The following is a 19,622-nucleotide window of genomic DNA, read 5'->3' on the forward strand; positions in this document are numbered from 1 at the left end:
ATGGACGTGAGTTTGAGTGAACTCTGGGAGTTGGTGATGGACAGGGAGGCCTGGCGTACTGCAATTCATGGGGTCGCAAGGAGTTCGACACAACTGAGTGACTGAACTGACTGACTGACTGACTGAGAAAGAAAAAAAGTAGTGGTTTGTATTTGCCGTAGTAATTCAGAATAAGGTCTCTACCTGATTGTTGATAAATGGACATCATAGTGGAATAAGAAGGGGCTTCTCTGGTGGCTCAGACAGTAAAGAGTCTGCCTGCAATGTGGGTGACTTGGGTTCAGTCCCCTGGAGAATGAAATGGCAACCCACTCCAGTATTCCTGCCTGGAAAATCCCATGGATGGAGGAGCCTGGCAGGCGACAATTCATGGGGTCAAAAAGACTTATACACAACTGAGCGACTTCACATAGTGGTATAAACTGATGAAAGGGTTTAGGTATTTGGTGTGGCTATTTAGTTTTATTCAGGTACATGCACAAAATGGGCTTCCTTGGTGGCTCAGTGGTAAAGAATCTGCCTGTCAATGCAAAAGATGCAGGTTCTAACATCCCTGGGTGGGGATGTGGGGAAGATTCCCCTGAAGGAGGGAATGGCAACCCACTCCAGTATTCTTGCCTGAGAAATCCCATGGACAGAGGAGCCTGGTGGGCTACAGTCTCTGGGGTCGCAAATAGTCAGACATGACTTGGTGACTAAACAACAATGCACAAAATACATTAATGAAGAAAGAACAGGCAGAGGAACACCAGCCAGCCCCAAAGAGCAACCACAGACACAGAGCTGGTTGGAAGGCAGCTCACCTTCTGGAACCCTGACTTAAAAGCAGCCTGAGCTTATTTATAATCAGAGAGAAAGTCAGTGTCTCTGGTTCATTTCGAGAAGGTGTGCAAAGCTAGTAGGAAGCAGACAGGTGTGTAGTGATTAGCAAATCTGGTCAGTATAGACAGTCAATCTGAGAACGGTTAGAAAAGAACCATGCTGTTTTCACCGGAAGTGGGCTAGAAGTATTTGGTGGAAACTTAGATATAAGAAAGTAGTTTTGAAACTAACGGTTGCTTTTTTTTTTTTTTTTCTTTTTCTCACATGGCCTCAAATCGGGGCAACTTTGGTGAGACAGAAATCACTAAACACTATACCACTCTGCAAGGATGTGTCATTTTTAAACTATCAACTGCGAATTTAGCTTTTCAGCAGTCCCCAAAGTGGGGGAGATGATAGACTAGTGGTCTACCTGCAATCATGCTTGACTCTCCAAACATTTTTATTGATGCAGTGACTGAGAATCTGAGTCAGAGCTTGGAAGTGGGTGACCTTACTGCAGGAGCTTATGGTAAAACTCAGTGGGTGGCTTTAACCTTTTCTTTCTCCTGGAACACCTGTGCTTTGATAAAAGAAACGAAGTCTTTGCTAACAAAAAGAGACCCAATGGTAATTAAATATCCAGTGTATTTTTATAAACCTAGTCCAAAATTATTAATATGTGTTCCATGGTTCTTTTAGGAAGTGGTTTTTTTTTTTTTTCCTGTGGTTTAAAAGGTTTTTTTTCCCCTTAAGATGGGGTGTGACCTTTTGTTTAAGTAATATTATGCTGTTACATTCTTTTCTCAAATATGATGTCACTTTCCACAAATTTTCAAATGCTGGGTGTGTGTGTTAGTCGCTCAGTCATGTCCAGCTCTTTACCACTCCATGGACTGTAGCCCGTCAAGGCTCTGTCCATGGGATTCTCCAGGCAAGATTACTGGAGTGAGTAGCCATTCCCTTTTCCAGGGGATCTTCCCAACCCAGGGATCGAACCCAGGTATCCTGCATTACTGGCAGATTCTTTACCATCTGAGCTATTAGGGCAGTCCACTTCAAATACTGTATATGCTCAGAAATAAGACACTGTCTTGAAACTAGAGAAAGCAATGTACCAATAGGCTTTTAGTCATGCTTCTGGAAAAAGCAAGTTTATCGCATAAGTTTACTCTGTAGAGTATTAGCTCTTGGGGATTTGAAAATGGAGGAAACTACTTGCTACAATTAATCTAAGTCCTTTAGTACTATTTTGTTCTTTTACTCTTTGGACCCAGGAAGTATGTCTTCTTCTAATATGCATCCTGGGCACAACTGTAAAATGGACAGTGCAACCCCAGCTCTTAGTTCCAGCCCCTTTCTCATATGTCTTTCCTGTCATTGACACTGAAGCACACCTGACCAATAATAGAGAATTTGAATTTGTAATTTTTGCCACCAGGTAAAATCAAACTATATTTAAATCATGGCCTTTCCAGACCCTTAAAATTATTCAAATATGTGGTTGTCTACACCACTGAATAAAAATGCCAGCCTACCTGCTTCTCCATACTTCCCCCTCTTCTTCTTCACTTAGTTGTAGAGGTCAGAAATCTGAGGGGGAGGTAGGGTGGTGGTGTGACTTTCTCAACTTGCTGCATTTGTCATATTAGGGCATTAGAACTGTGTTAGTTGGCAGGGCTTTCTGTTAGCTGTTTTAGATTCAGTTCCACATTTGCAGGAGAAGTCTGTGGGCATTTAGTCCCTGGTTAGATTAGAGACAGCTATTTTAGCCTCTTCTATTTCCCATTTCCTCTCTCTCAAGCAGTAGACTAGCCTACATTAGAATTGAGGTGGAGCTAACGAAGAACTGACTTGCTGTCCGAATCTTTGCCAGCCAGAAACTTTCTGTTTTCCTAGCAGGGCCTTTGGAATGGGGTAGACCAGCTGGGTAGGAGGCATGGAGTTGGGTCCCCTCGCCTGGGTGGTTGCCTTGTTAGGGGGTGGTTGTCTTCCTCAGGACCTGCTGCAACCAACCCTTACTGTTATTGGACCCAAAAGTAGATCAGATCAGATCTCAGGGTGCTCCCACAGACAAGCACAAAGTCTGGCCTGGGAGGAAAGAGCTTATACTGCTAAATAATTGCAGGATTTTGTAAGTTTCTTTTACCACAATCCTTGGGAACATGTGTAGAAATGGCTTCTCAGGATGTGAGACCAAGGAGGAAGGAGTGTATAAGGAGACTGAATTTATTATTTAACAGATTCTAGACTTAATAATTCATTTGCATGGCTGAGACTCTCAACAGTTTAGTCAACTTGGTTGATGAACTTTAACTGAAGGAGTTTACACTCTCACCAGGGGAGAACTTTCCTGGTGTGATGGGGAGGAGGGAATCCAAAGGTTTGAGGAGATAGGAATGCTGGTGTGGATTTTTCAAGTGTGAGCTTCTCCCTACCACAGAGGAGAGCCCCTTCCCCAGGCACTGAGCAAACTGAGAAACACATCGTGAAGGGAGTATCCAGGGGGGTCACTCTCTGTAACGTGGCTGTGACAGTGGGAGATGCTGCCCTTGAGATGGGCTCTTTGTTTCCTTGAGGGGACGGGATCCCAGAGGAGCAGAGGTCAGGAACTCAGCCACCCAGTCAAGAGGGAGGGGATATATGTATGCTTATAGCTGATTCACGTTGGTACACAGCAGAAACCAGCACAACATTGAAAAGCAGCTATGCGTGCATGCATGCTCAGTTGCTCAGTCGTGTCCGACTCTTTGTAGCCCACCAGGCTTCTCTGTCCATGGGATTTCCCAGGCAAGAATACTGGATTGGGTTGCCGTTTCCTCTTCCAGGGGATCTTTCCAACCCAGGGATCGAACCCATGTCTCGTCTCTTGTGACTCCTGCATTGGCAGGCGGATTCTTTACCCATGAGCCACCTGGGAAGCCCCAAAGCAACTATACTCCAATGAAAAAAAAATCAAGAGCTCAGTCACCCAAGACAAGATAGGCATACTCACCGTCATGGGCAGCAGGATGGAGAGGCACATTGTTTCATCTTGGAAGGAATTTTGAGAATAGTTGATTATACTCTCCCTAGGGATAAATGAGAAACATGGCCTTAAGGTTCCTTTTCTCCCTTTATGTATTTTGCAAGAGGGAGACTTCTGGTGTGTGAGCCAGAAACTTGAACTGAGATCATCACAATGGAAAGGCATGGCTTCTTAACCCAGTTTCCAGACTCAAGTCAGATTCAGAGTGATTAAGGCCACATTCTCTTGAGGGAATTTTAAACATGGCTGCATACATTCATGGAAGAGATTCTTTCATGTCTTCTCAGAGTTGTGTCCGTTCATTAGAGCACCTGTGCCCAGAACAGAAGGAAGTACCTGGACCTTCTAGAGATTTCTAGGCACTGGCTCTGGTTGATATTAATGCCTGAGGATGAAATATGCCACTCTGGGCCATCAGCCCATGTGTGGGCTTATAGTGGTCAGCGAAACAATGGAATTTTGGCTAACCTGAAAACTGTGGTGAGTCTAATAGTCTGCAGATCCCAGGCTCTGTTCATTTCCTTTGTTTGTGAGTTCATAATCAGAGTAGATGTATTTGGAAACTGAAAGAATTCCCACATTGGCTGTCACAGTAGGAAAGGTCAAGTAGAAGCCCATCGAATTTCCCTTCTGTACCAAACAGGAACACTGAATTCCTGGAGTTGCAGGAATTAGTGCCCCCACCAAAGATGTGGAAAAATGAAAACATGAAGACACTTCTCATATTTCCTTTTAACTTGTCTGTTTGGCCTATGCAGAAGGCAGATTTAGTTTAGAGACTGGATTCTTGTTAAATTTAATGAAATGATAATTCCAACTTCAGCTGCTGTTCAACATACGGTATCTTTACTGAAAACAATAGCTCCTAGCTTCTGTTAGGCAATGTTTGTCGAATGCTTTATCTCTGAACCAGTTTGCAAGGATTACAGAAGCAGTTTGCTCTTACCTGGTAGGGTCAACAGTATACCATTGTAATCTTGCCGCTCATTCTGTATTCTGCAATATCTTGATGTTATTGACACCTTATAGCACATCATACTGGTCTAGTACATTGATGATGTTATAGAGATTAGACCTGATAAACAGGAAATAACACATCCTTTAAATACTTTAGTGAGACACACACCTTCAGTCCAGGGGGTGCAAGATTAACCTTACTCTTGCTACCTAGTAATGTATCAGTTAGTGTCCACTTAGGGTAAAGGAAACCGCATTAGCTATGTTAGCAGAGAGAATTTACCATTAGGAATTGGTTAAGCAGGTCCTGGAGGATTGAGGATGTGAGAAAGGAAGACTAAGATAATAGGGAGCATTACATCAGGAAGTGGCTACCACTCCTGGGGAAGGAGTGACAAAGGAAATAGGTTGGGGTTGCCAGAATCTAAGAGCTGGGAAAGGAGGGGCTTCTCTGGGGCTGGGATACTAACTTCTGGGGACAGGGCACTGCCAGGCTGGTGTCACATCTGAATTTTGTAATCCAGCAGGAACCACAGCTGGAGGCCGCATAGTATCCATGGCCTGCCCACTGGAGCTGTGATGACCAGAAAAAGAGTGTTAACAAGGCTGGTCCCACTAACCAGCTCATGGGCTACTGCAGGCAGGAGCAGCACGCAGAGCTGGCAAGGGCAGTCCTTCCCCCTCTTCCTGCACTCTTTGTCTCTTGAGCGTCCCCTTTGGTGGAACTTGACGGGGACCCAGGTGGCAAAGGAGGGAGTCCTTGCTCCTGCACCGCAGTGTGTGGGAAGGAAGGGTCCAACACAGCTTCCCTGCAAGAGCAGATTTTGTCTGGATAGGCCATGTAGTTGTTTCCAGCTGTCGACCCCTTGGTATTAATAGTTTGTGCAGATTTTCCTTCCCCCTTAATGACGTCAGCCTCCATCGTGGTGAAATTGGGGCTGGGGCAGGAGACAAAGGGAGGGAAATTGGTGAAAGTTACCTTTCTGTTTTTGTTTCTAGGCAGTTCGATTTATGGTCCGTGGTCCCTTACCTCCTATACCCCTGTGTTTTGGTTTTCTTGGTAGAAGCTTTATTCTCAAGGTTTCTTCCCCATTTGTGGTAAATTCAGGGGAATTCTTGTCCCTGAATGCCTTCATCCACATTTCCCATCTTCAGTGTCTCTGCTTGTAGGTACCTGAGCGTTGACTCCTGAACTATGTTTCAGAACAGTTATTGAGAAGTGGATTACTGCCCTAGGAGGTTTCTTTTTCTTTTTAAAATTAATTTATTTTTTAATTGAAGGATAATTTTGCTTTATAGAATTTTGTTGTTTTCTGTCAGACATCAACAAGAATCAGCTGATTCACAGTACACCCATGTCCCCTTCCTCCCGAAGCTCCCTCCCATCTCCCTCCCCATCCCACCCTTCTAGATTGTCACAGAGCTCCTGTTTGAGTTCCCTGCGTCGTATATAGCAAATTCCCATTGGCTACCTATTTCGCATTTGGTATCGTAAATTTTTGTGTTACTCCCTCTGTACATCTCAGCATCCCCCTACTTCCCTCCCCCACGTCCATAGGTCTCTTCTCAGTGTCCGTTTCTCCACTGCTGCCCTCCAGATAAATTCATCAGTGCCCTCTTTCTAGATTCTGTATATACGGGTTAGTATACGACATTTATATTTCTCTTTCTGACTTATTTCACTCTGTATAATAGGCTCTAGGTTTGTCCACCTCATTAGAACGGACTCAAATGCGTTCCTTTTTATGACTGAGTAATATTCCATTGAATATATGTACCACAGCTTCTTTATCCATTCATCTTACTGGACACCTAGGTTGCTTCCATGTTCTAGCTATTGTAAATAGTGCTGCAACGGACACTGGGGTACATGTGTCTTTTTCAGTTTTGGTGTCTTCAGGGTATATGCCTAGTAGTGGGATTGCTGGGTCATATGGTGGATTAATTCCTAGTTTTTTAAGGAATCTCCAAACAGTCTTCCATAGTGGCTGTATCGATTTACATTCCCACCAGCAATGCAAGAGGGTTCCCTTTTCTCCACACCCTCTCCAGCACTTATTGTGTGTAGACTTTTTGATGATGGCCATTCTGACTGGTGTGAGGTGGTATCTCATTGTGGTTTTGATTTGCATTTCTCTAATAATGAGCAATGTTGAGCATCTTTTCATGTGTTTGTTAGCCATCTGTATATCTTCTTTAAAGAAATGTCTGTTTAGGTCTTTTCCCCAATTTTTGATTGGGTTGTTTGTTTCTGTGGTATTGAGTTGTATGAGCTGCCTTGTATATTTTGGAAATTAATTGTCAGTTGTTTCCTTTGCTATTATCTTCTCCCATTCTGAGGGCTGTCTTTTCACCTTGTTTGTAGTTTCCTTTGCTGTGCAAAAGCTTTTAAGTTTAATTAGGTCCCACTTGTTTATTTTTGTTTCATTTCCATTACTCCCTAGGAGATTTCTGCTGGCTGATGTATGTTCACTTGCTCCTTGTCTAAGGGAGCAGGATTATGGGCCGAATGTGTGGAGATATTTGGACCAGTGAACTCCTGAGCAGTGTTGTCAGGACAGGCAGAGTGGTTTGGCCTCTTCCAGCTCGTCTACTGTGAATTGGCTTCCTTTTTACTTTGTCGTTCCCAGCATGGACTAATTCAAACTTCAGTTTCTCTTTTCTAAACAAAGACTCCAGGGTGAAGTCATCTCATTCTTTGTATTTAGTGCTGGCAGAAAATAGAGCTATGATGGCCACGACCAAGGGCTTTCTAGCCTCTGTCAGTGGCTGCTTTCTCTCCAAGCCACGGTTTACATGGCTTTCTGTCCTGGTCTTCCTCCCCACTTCCTTCCCTGCTCTTGGGAACAGATCTTGTAATGCATCAGCAATCACAGCTGCACAATAGTCACTGCCCTTGCACTAAAGCTATAGTGACCAGGAAGGAAAAATGGTCAAGGCCTCCATGAAGATCAGTGGCTCCTCCAAGGGCTCCGTGGTAGGGGGGTGCCCTGGCCCAACCACAGGCTATTCTCATCACTTTAGAAACTGAACAGAAATCTGCATTGCATGTGCCTACAACGAGGCTGCACAGGTGGTAGGTTAGCAAAATATAAGGTTTATTTGGCTTTGATTCACATTCTACACATTCCCTGTGGGAGTCATCCCGTGCTTCAGAGGCTTTGTATGTCTTTGGCACTTGTATGTCTAGGAAAATTGTCAGTAAGTGAGTTACTAAGGGCAGTTGATAACAGGATCTTTCAAAATACACTCAGTGAGGGGAAACAAGTACAGTGATTCTTTAAGATGGTGCACGGGTTGGGCAACCCAGGTACTTGGACAGCCAAGGCATTATCCCAAACTTGTCAATCTTCCCCGGTGTTAGAATTCTGAAGACTAAAGTTTCTTGCTAAGTTGTTTAGCAGTCAGATAAATTTATCGCCCCAGTTGTTTTGAACTTCCCTGAGATAATGTCCACTTTTCATCAACAAGAAAGGCCCTTTCAAAAGAAGCTGGTCTTCACAACAAAGGTGTATTTTTTTTAGATGCTTAACGTCTCTAGATCTTCCTCTTACCAGGAATGTTTATTGCTGCTTGATGAACCATTTCTTTTTTCTGAAGGCTACAGCCAGTGCAGGCGGGGCAGAACCACGTCACCATAGCTAAGAGGCTGCTGTCCTCTTGAACAGGACAGGGCAGCACTTGGCTCTCAGGCATCCAGAAGTGGCTTGGCCCTCTCTGTCCACAGGAAATTTGGTTTAGACCAGCCACTATTTTTTGATTTAACTTTGATTTGGACCTGGTTGTTCAGATGAATACAGTCTAATGTAACTGCTGATCTGGAGAGGTTTTCTACCGAGAAAACTTCAATACATGACTCATAAAATGAGTATGTAGCCATTTAACAAGTTGTAAAAGATTGCTTGCCCCTGACAGCATAGAGGCTTAGGTCTAATGCTAATGAAACATTGACTAAGACCCCTCTGCCACCTTGGTTCCCTCTTATAAATGGGATGATAAAATCAGAGAGATCCAGCTTGGGAGATAGAGGTGTTTCTCTGATACAAATTATCATGGGCTCACAGTTTATGAAGCAGGAGCTGGAATCACACACACACAAATCACACACACATACACAGATTTTTATTGGAGTATCAATACCTAGTGAATCTTAAGGGAAATCAACCCTGAATACTTGTTGGAAGGATTGATGCTGAAGCTGAAATTCCAGTATTTTGGTCATCCGATGCAAACAGCTGACTCTTTGGAAAAGTCTCTGATGCTGAGAAAAATTGAGGACAGAAGGAGAAGAGGGTGTCAGAGGATGAGGTGACTAGATGGCATCACTGAAGCAATGGACATGAACTTGGGCAAACTTTGGGAGATGGTGAGGGACGGAGGCCTGGAGTGCTGCAGTCCATGGGGTTGCAAAGAGTCAGACACGCCTGGGTGACTGAACAATAACAACAACAACAACAACAACATAGTTGCTCTACCATGTTGTATTACTTTCTATTGTACAGCAACCTTTGTTTTGAATTCTGGCTCTATTACTTGGCCAGGTAACCTTGGGTATAGTACTCCACCTTTCAGAGTCTCAGTTTTTCGTTTTCAAATGTGACTAATCCTCATTTTGGGCTTCCTGGGTGGCTCAGTAGTAAAGACTCTGCCTGCTAATGCAGGAGAGGCGTGTTCGACCCCAGGGTCGGGAAGATTCCCTGGAGAAGGAAATGGCAATCCACTCCAGGATCCTTGCCTGGGAGATCCTATGGACAGAGGAGCCTGGTGGGTTACTGTCCATGGTGTCGCAAAGAGCTGAAAACGACTGATCGACTGAACAACAGCAACAACAACAAATCCCCATTTTTCAGGATTGTGATGAGAATTAAAGGAAATAATAGAGTCACAGGAGCAAAGTGCCTGGTGCAGTTACACAAGACAGGGATGAGGCTCAAAGCTTTTGCGAAGAGTGTTGTGGAGGCAGCGCCCACTCTAGGGGAAGCCACCACGTTGGTTTGTCGCAGGAAGTGTTTTTCACTTTAACATCTTCCTGTTTGAGAGGCAGAGCGGTGAATTGGATGTGGAATGTGGCTTTGGTGTCAGATGGGTGGGGTTTCTGTGTCGGTCTTGTTGAACTTGCATATTTGCTCATTACCTGGCTCTCTGAAGCTATTTCCTCAGGACTGCTGGGACAAGTCACACTGGTGCTTGTGGAATGTCTGGCATGTGGAATCTGACACACGGGAAGGACTCGTTGATGATGCTGTTTTTACCCCTGTAGTCTTTAGTCTCCAGTCTTTGTATCATAGAATAATCATTTGTGGGATGAAGGGAACATGTAAAGGCAGGAATTATAACTTACTTGAAGGTTTAAGAAATGGCTATCTGGTAAGTCTTTATAAATGGTATTTTTAAAGATTTAATAATATAGCTGAAGCTTAATTTATTACCCAATAAATATGGCAGCTACATTATCATTTCATGCAAATTAGATGCATAAGATATTGATTAATTTTATACAGAGAATGCAAGTTGGGCTTTAAGGCATTGAATAATTTATGAGGTAATAGATTAAAAATAATTCACTATTTCCTTACATTTGGGGAAGTTAAATATATTTCAAAACATTGAGTATACCCTTGAGCTGAATCACACAAAAGGGGAAAGAGTTAAAATATACACATGTCACTGGATAGGAAAAGAATATCTGTAGCAAAAAATGAGGCATTCTAATGTCCATATCTGCCAGTTACAGCTTCAAAAACAGTTTCACGATAATGCTGGCCATTCAGAACTGGAGTAAATGGTTCTGATAATCTTGAACAAGTTGTCATCATCATTTTCCTTGTATCTGTACTGACGGGTTATAAATCCATTTTAATTAAAAGTTGTAAATAGCACCTAGAAGTGTTATACCACTTCAGTAAGCATAGCACTGGGTCTACTACAGTATGACTTTGACACTTTTGAATTAAAAAATGATCCAACTTCATCAAGAGGTAAATGAGGTTGATCATTAGCTGGTGAATTTAGATTATGGGCTCAATTTGGACAAATTAGATCACAGGGTGGTTTTTGCCCTCTGTGGGTGTATTTTCTCTGTGTATGTCCAGTGTTTAGCAGATAAATTCCAAATCTCCACTTCCTTTCTCTGTAGAAGTAAAGACAGCATACTGTGTTACCGAAATACTTAATGGAAGAACTTGAAAGATTGTCTTTAACTCGTCAGTCCCCTTTTGCTCAGAACCAAAAATGAAGCCTCTGTGTAACTAAACGGCTCATATCAAATGTTTTTGATCTTTTAGAACAGAAGAATCGATAACAGAAGATGACAAGAGGAGGTATGTTTAGTGTTGAAGCTGCCTTTAATTTGAATAATTTTGGCCACACCTCATGGATTTAATTTAACACAAATTAATTTAACTCACAAATTTAATTGATGCCTGGGTAGCACATTGCCGATAATACTGATTCCTCCAGGAAAACTTTTGGCACAGAGAATATAGGTGGGAGCATGCAGTGTGAGAAAGATCTTGCCCAGAGTTCTTCATTATCTTTGCTTCTTCCAAACTAGCGTGGTTTGTCCTGTGCACACAGCCTGTGCTTGTTTCTGCCTGTGGACTTTGGATGAGCTGTTCTCTCAAATTGCATGGCATCTCTTCATTTCCTCTGCCTTCTCCATCCTTCCATCCTCTGATTAACTACACTTTACTCTCATTACTCCTTACCTCTCTGTTTTTCCTCTCTTTATATCTACCTACACATAAAGTGTTTTTGTGTGTTCATAGCACCTACTACCACATTAGGTGAATTCTTGATAAATGTTGACTGATTAACTGTAACATGTCACGCCACTGATATTTATTACTCCACTGAATTCTAAAAAAATCCCAACTCCTTCTTTCTCATTGCAAGTAAAATATCTAAAGACTACAGCTTTCTTTTTTTATATGTAGCTTTTATTTAAACAAAGAAAAACAATGATCTTCCAAGGACAGTAGCATTCTGAATTCTACTTTTGAAAAGTCATGAATTAGTTTAATAATTCTATAATTGTTTGAAAGTTCCCATGATATCACCACTTCCTGCAAATGTATAGTAACCATGTAGTTTGGTCTGACTTTTCTCTCTCTGCTTCTTTTTCATCAAGAAACTATGGAGGAGTGTATGTTGGTCTGCCATCTGAAGCTGTCAATATGGTGTCCAATCAGACAAAGACTGTGCAGAAAAGTAAGTAAAACTCTGCGATATTTACTGTTTCTACATGCTTAATTTTTTGTTTTGTGGAAAAAAAAGTGAAATTGATATTTCCACTTGCCTGGCTCACCCTAAATATTACTGAGTTTCAGTGAACCATGTTTAAGAACCATATTTGGGACTTCCTTGGCAGTTCAGGGTTGAGACTTCAAGCTTCCACTGCAGAGGGCATGGGTTCAATCCCTAGTTATGGAACTAAGATCCCACATGCCACCAGGCATGTTTGAAAAAAAATCAAACAACAGTAGTAACAACAAATACCCATACGTGCTCATTGTAATCATTTGTTGAAACTGCCACCTGCACTATGAGAATAATTCCAGAGCAACAGTTAGCTTCTGTCTGTGGTTGATACATGGATATTTTAAATTTCATATTAATTTCAGTGATGATCAGTGTGAAAGCAAATGTTTCAGTAAATTTATGGAATTTTTGCAGAACATAAAGGTGAATTCTTGTAATACCTTATAAATGTAACTGGTAAGTAGCCTGGTGATTAGAAGAAAATTAACTGCCTTTTGTATAACAAAATGAAGTGGAGGCGCCTTTTTCTGAGTTTTACTAGTTAGTAATTGTGGGGCTAATGAAGTCCTTTGGATAATAGGTATGATTGCAACCTTGTAGATAGCTTCTTGCTAAAGTGAAGTTTTAATGTGGCTTGTAAAGAATGCTGGTTTACTAATCACTATACAGTTGTCTGATATATGGTTTTTTAAAGAACTATTGATATGTACACATATAATTATATAGATGTAACATGTAATTTAATTTGTACACAAATGTAATAAAATATTATATTATTTTTAACACACCATGGTTATTTGTTCCTCATTGCTTTTTCTCTACTTGATGATTTAGACTAGCAAATATGTATATATCCCAGCTATTTGTAGTTCTATGGGTAACTGGAATATGTTCTTTATAGCTGAATATTTAACTTTTCTTAATTTTCTTTTTTAAGATTAGAAGAAAAAATATCATGATTCAATAATCAAGAGGTACTGTATATTTTTCTAAATAATTCTGTATATTTAACTTTGATGAATGAACTGTAGATATTAATAATGCTCTGTATAAGATTAGGAGGGATCTTATCTTTCAGTTAAATCTGTGGAATCAAATATGTTTTATTGTAAAGAAGTCTTTAATGATTAGATTGATTTTCTCTGCAGTTACCTTTTTTCACTTAATTTTTTTCAACTACTACTTAATTCATCAAATAAGAGCAAGCTACATGTTTGCCTAGACTTACTGAGGTTTCACTCTTCATTGCCAAAATCTTTGAGGGGCTATGACCTTGAAAATGATAGACAAGGAAAGACTAGAGAGGCTGGGAATTAGATTCTGATCAATATTAAATGTTTGGCAATAGCCAGGGGTACTTGATATACAGAGAGAAGATTTATCAGTACCAAAACTCCAATAGAGATAGGTAGTCATCAGTGTGCAAAGATGCAGTTTTGCAGGAAGGAATAGTAAAATTATAGACCAAGTTTAAAAGGTGAAGCACTGTTGACCTGGTGAAGAGTGTGGAGTTAGAATTATATTGATATGATTAATAAGAATAAGCATACAGGGAAAATTGCTTTCATTACCCCTCTGGGTACCAGATACTCTAAAAGATACTGAGGAACCACAGAGCCAAAGGGTTTCAGTTCACCTGGCCCACAATGCACTCAATGCTTAGATCTTGCCTGTCTTCAGTCTTGCCGAACATCTGATGATCGGGAATGCTCTGTCTCCTGAGATAGCCCGTTCTCTTTTGGGAGTCAGACAGCCTTGGATTTGAATTCAGGCTCTTTCCGTTACTAGCCTGGCAAGTTACTTCCCCTGATATTTATCTTGAAGGGGTCTTGTTAGGATTAAATATAAAGTCAATGGTGCCTTCTGCTGTAATTGTCACTGTCATCGTCACCATCATCATCGTCATTGTACCGTCATCCTTTTTTGTAACCAGAATCCAGCCCTTGGTAGACCAGAAGCAAGACTGATTTGATGTTGAACCAACTTCTTGCTCAGAGCCAGTATGGGTACTGGTGTCTGGGATGATATGGGGTGCAGAATAAGCTCACAAATGGAGACAAATAAGCTCTTCTGTTGGAGGAAAGGGACATGGAAGCTTTAACTGGTTTCTTTGGGATAAGAAATACAACAATATTAGGCAGCTTCTTCAAAGACTTTCTCATCAAGGCTACAGCATTATGGAGCATTATTCCCTAGTGCTCATATCCATATTAGGGTGTTGAGTTTCTATTTAAGAACTTGCTGGAGATTTTCTGTTTCTAGTATTTTTAAGAGTTCTAAAGCTCATGTAGATTTCTAAGTTCCCTGCTGCTTTTTTCTGATGTGACTGTACTTTTTTTTTATTATCTGCATCAAATAGAAAAGATAATCTAGTTGAAAATAAGCATACATTAGTGTTTACCCTCCTGAAAACAGGGTATATTTCAGAAAGTATCTGAATAGAGTGGGAAGCAGTGCTGTGTAGACAGAGATCAGGAGACTTGGCAGGTCTGTGTTAACACAGGATCTTAGATGAATCCCTCACTTTCTCCCAGCTTCACCCAATTTCAGTTTTCACACGTGAGAGTTAGACAAGATGATTGTGGAAGCTTTGTATGTGGATCTGAAATTTCCTGATAACAGTGGAGCCACACTGCTGATGAATCAGCCAACATCAGCCAAAGTTAGACGGTGAGCTCAAATATTTCCCTACTGCTCATGGCTATCGGTATGAAAACAGACACTATTTTATTGCCATCCCTCTCTCCTTTCAACTTTCCTCATTCTTTAACTCTACTGGTGAACAACCAATTCGCCTCTTTTGAATTATCTGAGAAAATTTCTACATTGAAAGGTTGTCTGTTTACTCAATAGTTAAGCATCCTCAGTAGTACTTATCATGAGGCGTCAGAATATATGGCATCCGAGCTTAAATTATTGGGCAGAAATGCTGATGAGGAGAGACGTTTTATGGAAGAGATTGGAGATACTTTTGTTTTTTGACCTAAACCAGAGGATCAAATTGCCAACATCCATTGGATCACAGAAAAAGCAAGAGATTTCCGGAAAAACATCTACTTCTGCTTCCTTGACTACACTTTAGCCTTTGACTGTGTGGATCACAATGAACTGTGGAAAATTCTTAAAGATGGTCGATGGACCACCTTACCTTCCTCCTGAGAAACCTGTATGCAGGTCAAGAAGCAACAGTTAGAACTGGACATGGAACAAAGAACTGGTTCCAAATTGGGAAAGGAGTACATCAGGCTGTACCCTATCACTGTGCTTATTTAACGTCTATGCAGAGTTTAGTTCAGTTGCTCAGTCATGTCTGACTCTTTGTGACCCTATGGACCGCAGCACGCCAGGCCTCCCTGTCCATCACCAAGTCCCGGAGTTTACTCAAACTCATGTCCATTGCATCAGTGATGCCATCCAACCATCTCATCCTCTGTCGTCCCCTTCTCCTCCTGCCATCAGTCTTTCCCAGCATCAGGGTCTTTTCAAATGAGTCAGTTCTTCACATCAGGTGGCCAAAGTATTGGAGTTTCAGCTTCAGCATCAGTCCTTTCAATGACTATTCAGGACTGATTTCCTTCAGGATAGACTGCTTGGATCTCCTTGCAGTCCAAGGGACTCTCAAGAGTCTTCTCCAACACCACACTTAAAAAGCATCAATTCTTCAGCACTCAACTTTCTTTATAGTCTAACTCTCACATCCATACATGACTACTGGAAAAACCATAGCCTTGACTAGATGGACCTTTGTTGGCAAAGTAATGTCTCTGCTTTTTAATATGCTGCCTAGGTTGGTCAAAACTTTTCTTCCAAGGAGTAAATGTCTTTTAATTTCATGGCTGCAGTCAGCATCTGCAGTGATTTTGGAGCCCGAAAAATAAAGTCTGCTACTGTTTCCACTGTTTCCCCATCTATTTGCCATGAAGTGATGGGCCTGGATGCCATGATCTTTGTTTTCTGAATGTTGAGCTTAAGCCAACTTTTTCACTCTCTTTTTCACTGTCATCAAGAGGCTCTTTAGTTCTTTGCTTTCTGCCATAAGGGTGGTGTCATCTGCATATCTGAGGTTATTGATATTTCTCCCGGCAATCTTGATTCCAGCCTGTGCTTCATCCAGCCCAGCGTTTCTCATGATGTGCTCTGCATATAAGTTAAATAAGCAGGGTGACAATATTCAGCCTCAACGTACTCCTTTTCTTATTTGGATCCAGTCTGTTGTTCCATGTCCAGTTCTAACTGTTGCTTCCTTACCTGCATATAGGTTTCTCAAGAGGCAGGTCAGGTAGTCTGGTATTCTCATCTCTTTAAGAATTTTCCACAGTTTGTTGTAATCCACACAAAGGCTTTGGCATAGTCAATAAAGCAGAAATAGATGTTTTTCTAGAACTCTCTTGCTTTTTCAATGATCCAGCAGATGTTGGCAATTTGATCTCTGGTTCCTTTGCCTTTTCTGAAACCAGCTTGAACATCTGGAAGTTCACGGTTCACATACTGTTGAAGCCTGGCTTGGAGAATTTTGAGCATTACTATGCAGAGTACATCATATCAAATGCTGGCCTGGATGAAGCACACCCTGGAATCAAGATTGCTGAGAGAAATATCAATAACCTCAGATATGCAGATGATACCACCCTTGGGCAGAAAGCGAAGAGGAACTAAAGAGCCTCTTGGTGAAGGTGAAAGAGGAGAGAGAAAAAGCTGGCTTAAAACACCGTTAAAAAAACAACAATCATGGCATCCAGTCCCATCACTTCATGGCAAATAGATGGGGAAACAGTGGAAACAGTGACAGACTTTATTTTCTTGGGCTCCAAAATCACTGCAGATGGTGACTGAAGCCACGAAATTAAAAGGTGCTTGCTTCTTGGAAGAAAAGCTGTGAACAACCTAGACAGCATATTAAAAAGCAGACATTACTTTGCCATCAAAGGTCCATCTAGTCAAAGCTATGGTTTTTCCAGTAGTCATGTATGGATGTAAGAGTTGGACTATAAAAAAGTTGAGCACCGAATAATTGGTGCTTTTGAACTATCGTTTTGGAGAAGACTCTTGAGAGTCTTTTGGACTGCAAGGAAGTGATACCAATCCATCCTAAATGAAATCAGCCCTGAATATTCACTAGAAGGACTTAAGCTGAAATTGAAGCTCCAGTACTTTGGCCACTTGACGTGAAGAGGCTGATTCATTGGAAAAGACTCTGATGCTGGGAAAGACTGAAGGCAGGAGGAGAAGGGGACGACAGAGGATGAGATGGTTGGATGGCATCACCGACTCGATGCACATGAGTTTGAGCAAGCTCCGGGAGATGGTAAAGGACAGGGAAGCCTGACATCCCCCAGTCCATGGGATTGCCAAAGTCAGACACAACTGAGCGACTGAACAACATATGTGTAAAATATTAGTGACCCAAGTTCACAGTCGAATTGGTTACTTTGTGAAGCTAATGGCTCAAATCGTAAAGAATTTGCCTGCAATGCAGGAGACCCAGGTTCAGTCCCTTGGTTGGGAAGATCCCCTGAAGAAGGAACTGGCAACTCCCTCCAGTATTCTTGCCTAGAGAATTTCAAGGGCAGAGAAGTCTGGTGGGCTACAGTCCATGGGTCGCAAAGAGATTTGGACACGACTGAGTGACTGACACTTTCACATTCAGAATCTCTTAAAATTGGCTGTATCTCCAGATGTGTAGTTTCTTCTACAGGTGACCCAAGGGTGGAAGTGTTGCCCGTGTAGATGTATGGAGTGCTGCCAGTGCAGTAATGGTTCTCAAATGCCAGTGGATGGGCTCGCTACATCAGATCCCCAGGGAGATAATGTGGATAGCTTGCTCTCTCCCAGGAGGGTCTGACTGAGCAGGAAAGGAATGGGGTTGTGGCTGAACAATCTGCATCTTTGTGCTGTTGGTGGGTAACTAGGTTTGGGCATCATCTCACTGGTGTATTGGGTTGGCCGAAAGGTTCGATTCATAAGATGTTGTGAAAAAACTCAGATGAACTTTTTGACCAACCAACAATTTAATTATAAGTTGAGAAGTCTCTGTCTCCATCCACCTTTGTCTCTATGTAAGTGTCATCAGTGCTTCACCCTATGCAGGCCACATTTTCATTCTCATATCGATGTTAAATGGATGTTGAATGTGTGTATTACTGAAGAGAAAATCAGTAAATAATTTGCAGGCTTAATGCTGATGTATTTTTATCTAAGTGTTGCCTTTCATGCTTCCTAATAACTCTTTCCCCTTTTTTTGTTTGTCACCCTCATAGCCTGTCCATCAAGATCTGGATGAAATTTTTCCTTCATGGGATTTTGTAATGCGCACAGACATTTCCAAGGAAATTCTAAACAGTCGCCACCCCTCCCCCCAAATTCTTAGTTGATAGTTAAAACCATGGGTATATACTGAATGTTGTGGTACTAGAAAGGAATTGGTTAAACAACATGCTTGGATATGGAACTTTCTGTGATCCACCTGCAGAAGACAAACTTATGAAGGGTTCTTGCCCAGCTGGTTGCTGTGTCCCCTCTGGGTTCTCACCTGAACATTCCCACAGCTCATGAAGACCATGTCTTTTCACTGATGCTTTTTTGATAGTTTTTATAAATTAAAATCCTTCATCTATTTATAACTTAAAATAATAAGGCACTATCAATGAGTTACCCAAAGTAATATATTTGTCTGTTATTTTTCACTATTTCTACTTCATGTTGATTTTTAGCTGTAAAATTGATTAAATTGATACTTCCTGCTATCTCTTTCCCTTTTTTACTATTGGTTTTCAGCTCTATTTAAATATCAGAGGAGTTTCTTTATTGGGAACAACACATTACATGGCAATACTTCAACTGCTGAGGTTTGCATGCCGTACGTACATTTCGATTAACTTCCTCTTTTCTTTAATTAAAGGCTTATGTAACTACAAGTACTTCATAGCCATCAAGTCTCCCATTCTACCTGTGTGTGATCAAAGCATCTTATCATGTTAATCCTGTACTATTTTCAAGGACTTGTCACTGGGATGGTTAGTGGGATATTTGGAAAGTTCTTAATTTGATAACGACCTTGTGTATCCACTTAATACTGCAGTGTAAATCACTCAATTGTATTTCAACAATTAAAACATTTTTATCCCTCTTTACCTGGATTTCTTCATTATTTTTTGGAAGAACACTTTCAAATAAGTCACATGTTATGATATGTAGATACAATATATCAGCATAAAAATAATAATGTATAAATGGATTGCTATGAAAAGAACAAAATCTTTCACAAGAAAATCATTACCTTATGTATTCCATACAACTATCATAGCGACTTCAAGTGGATTTGGAAAAAAAGAATCTGAAGATTAGATTTACTAAGAAATGATTATGGTATATGTACTTCTGTCCCATATCCACACATCCATAATGGCATTTAGGTGAAATATCATGTTTATCCCATAGAGGTAACAGATAGATTAACTTTAGAAACCTTTTAATTTTGAAACAAATTTAGATTTAAAGAGGAGTGTAAGGGTGGTACAGAAAGTTCTTAAATGCCATTCTGTAGCCTTCCTTAATGTTAACATCTTACATAAACTTA

General features: G+C 41.1%; 1 protein-coding gene across 2 annotated transcripts in view; it reads left to right on the forward strand.

Annotated features, from left to right (window-relative positions):
- Nucleotides 1–19,176, forward strand: part of C3H12orf75 (chromosome 3 C12orf75 homolog) — a 45,371-nt gene extending 26,195 nt beyond the window's left edge. Inside the window, exons 3-6 of one of the 2 annotated variants that reach the window (XM_060414114.1) lie at nt 11,071–11,106; nt 11,916–11,995; nt 12,984–13,020; nt 18,304–19,176. In XM_060414114.1, coding sequence (XP_060270097.1) covers nt 11,071–11,106; nt 11,916–11,995; nt 12,984–12,988 — 121 coding nt within the window. In that variant the 3' untranslated portion in view covers nt 12,989–13,020; nt 18,304–19,176. The remainder of the gene's footprint in view (nt 1–11,070; nt 11,107–11,915; nt 11,996–12,983; nt 13,021–18,303) is intronic. The other variant, XM_015094833.4, reaches the window with a different exon arrangement.
- Nucleotides 19,177–19,622: the final 446 nt, after the last annotated feature.

The sequence above is a fragment of the Ovis aries genome, chromosome 3 (genome assembly GCF_016772045.2).
Source record: "Ovis aries strain OAR_USU_Benz2616 breed Rambouillet chromosome 3, ARS-UI_Ramb_v3.0, whole genome shotgun sequence".
In the NCBI taxonomy this organism is placed as follows: Eukaryota; Metazoa; Chordata; class Mammalia; order Artiodactyla; family Bovidae; genus Ovis; species Ovis aries.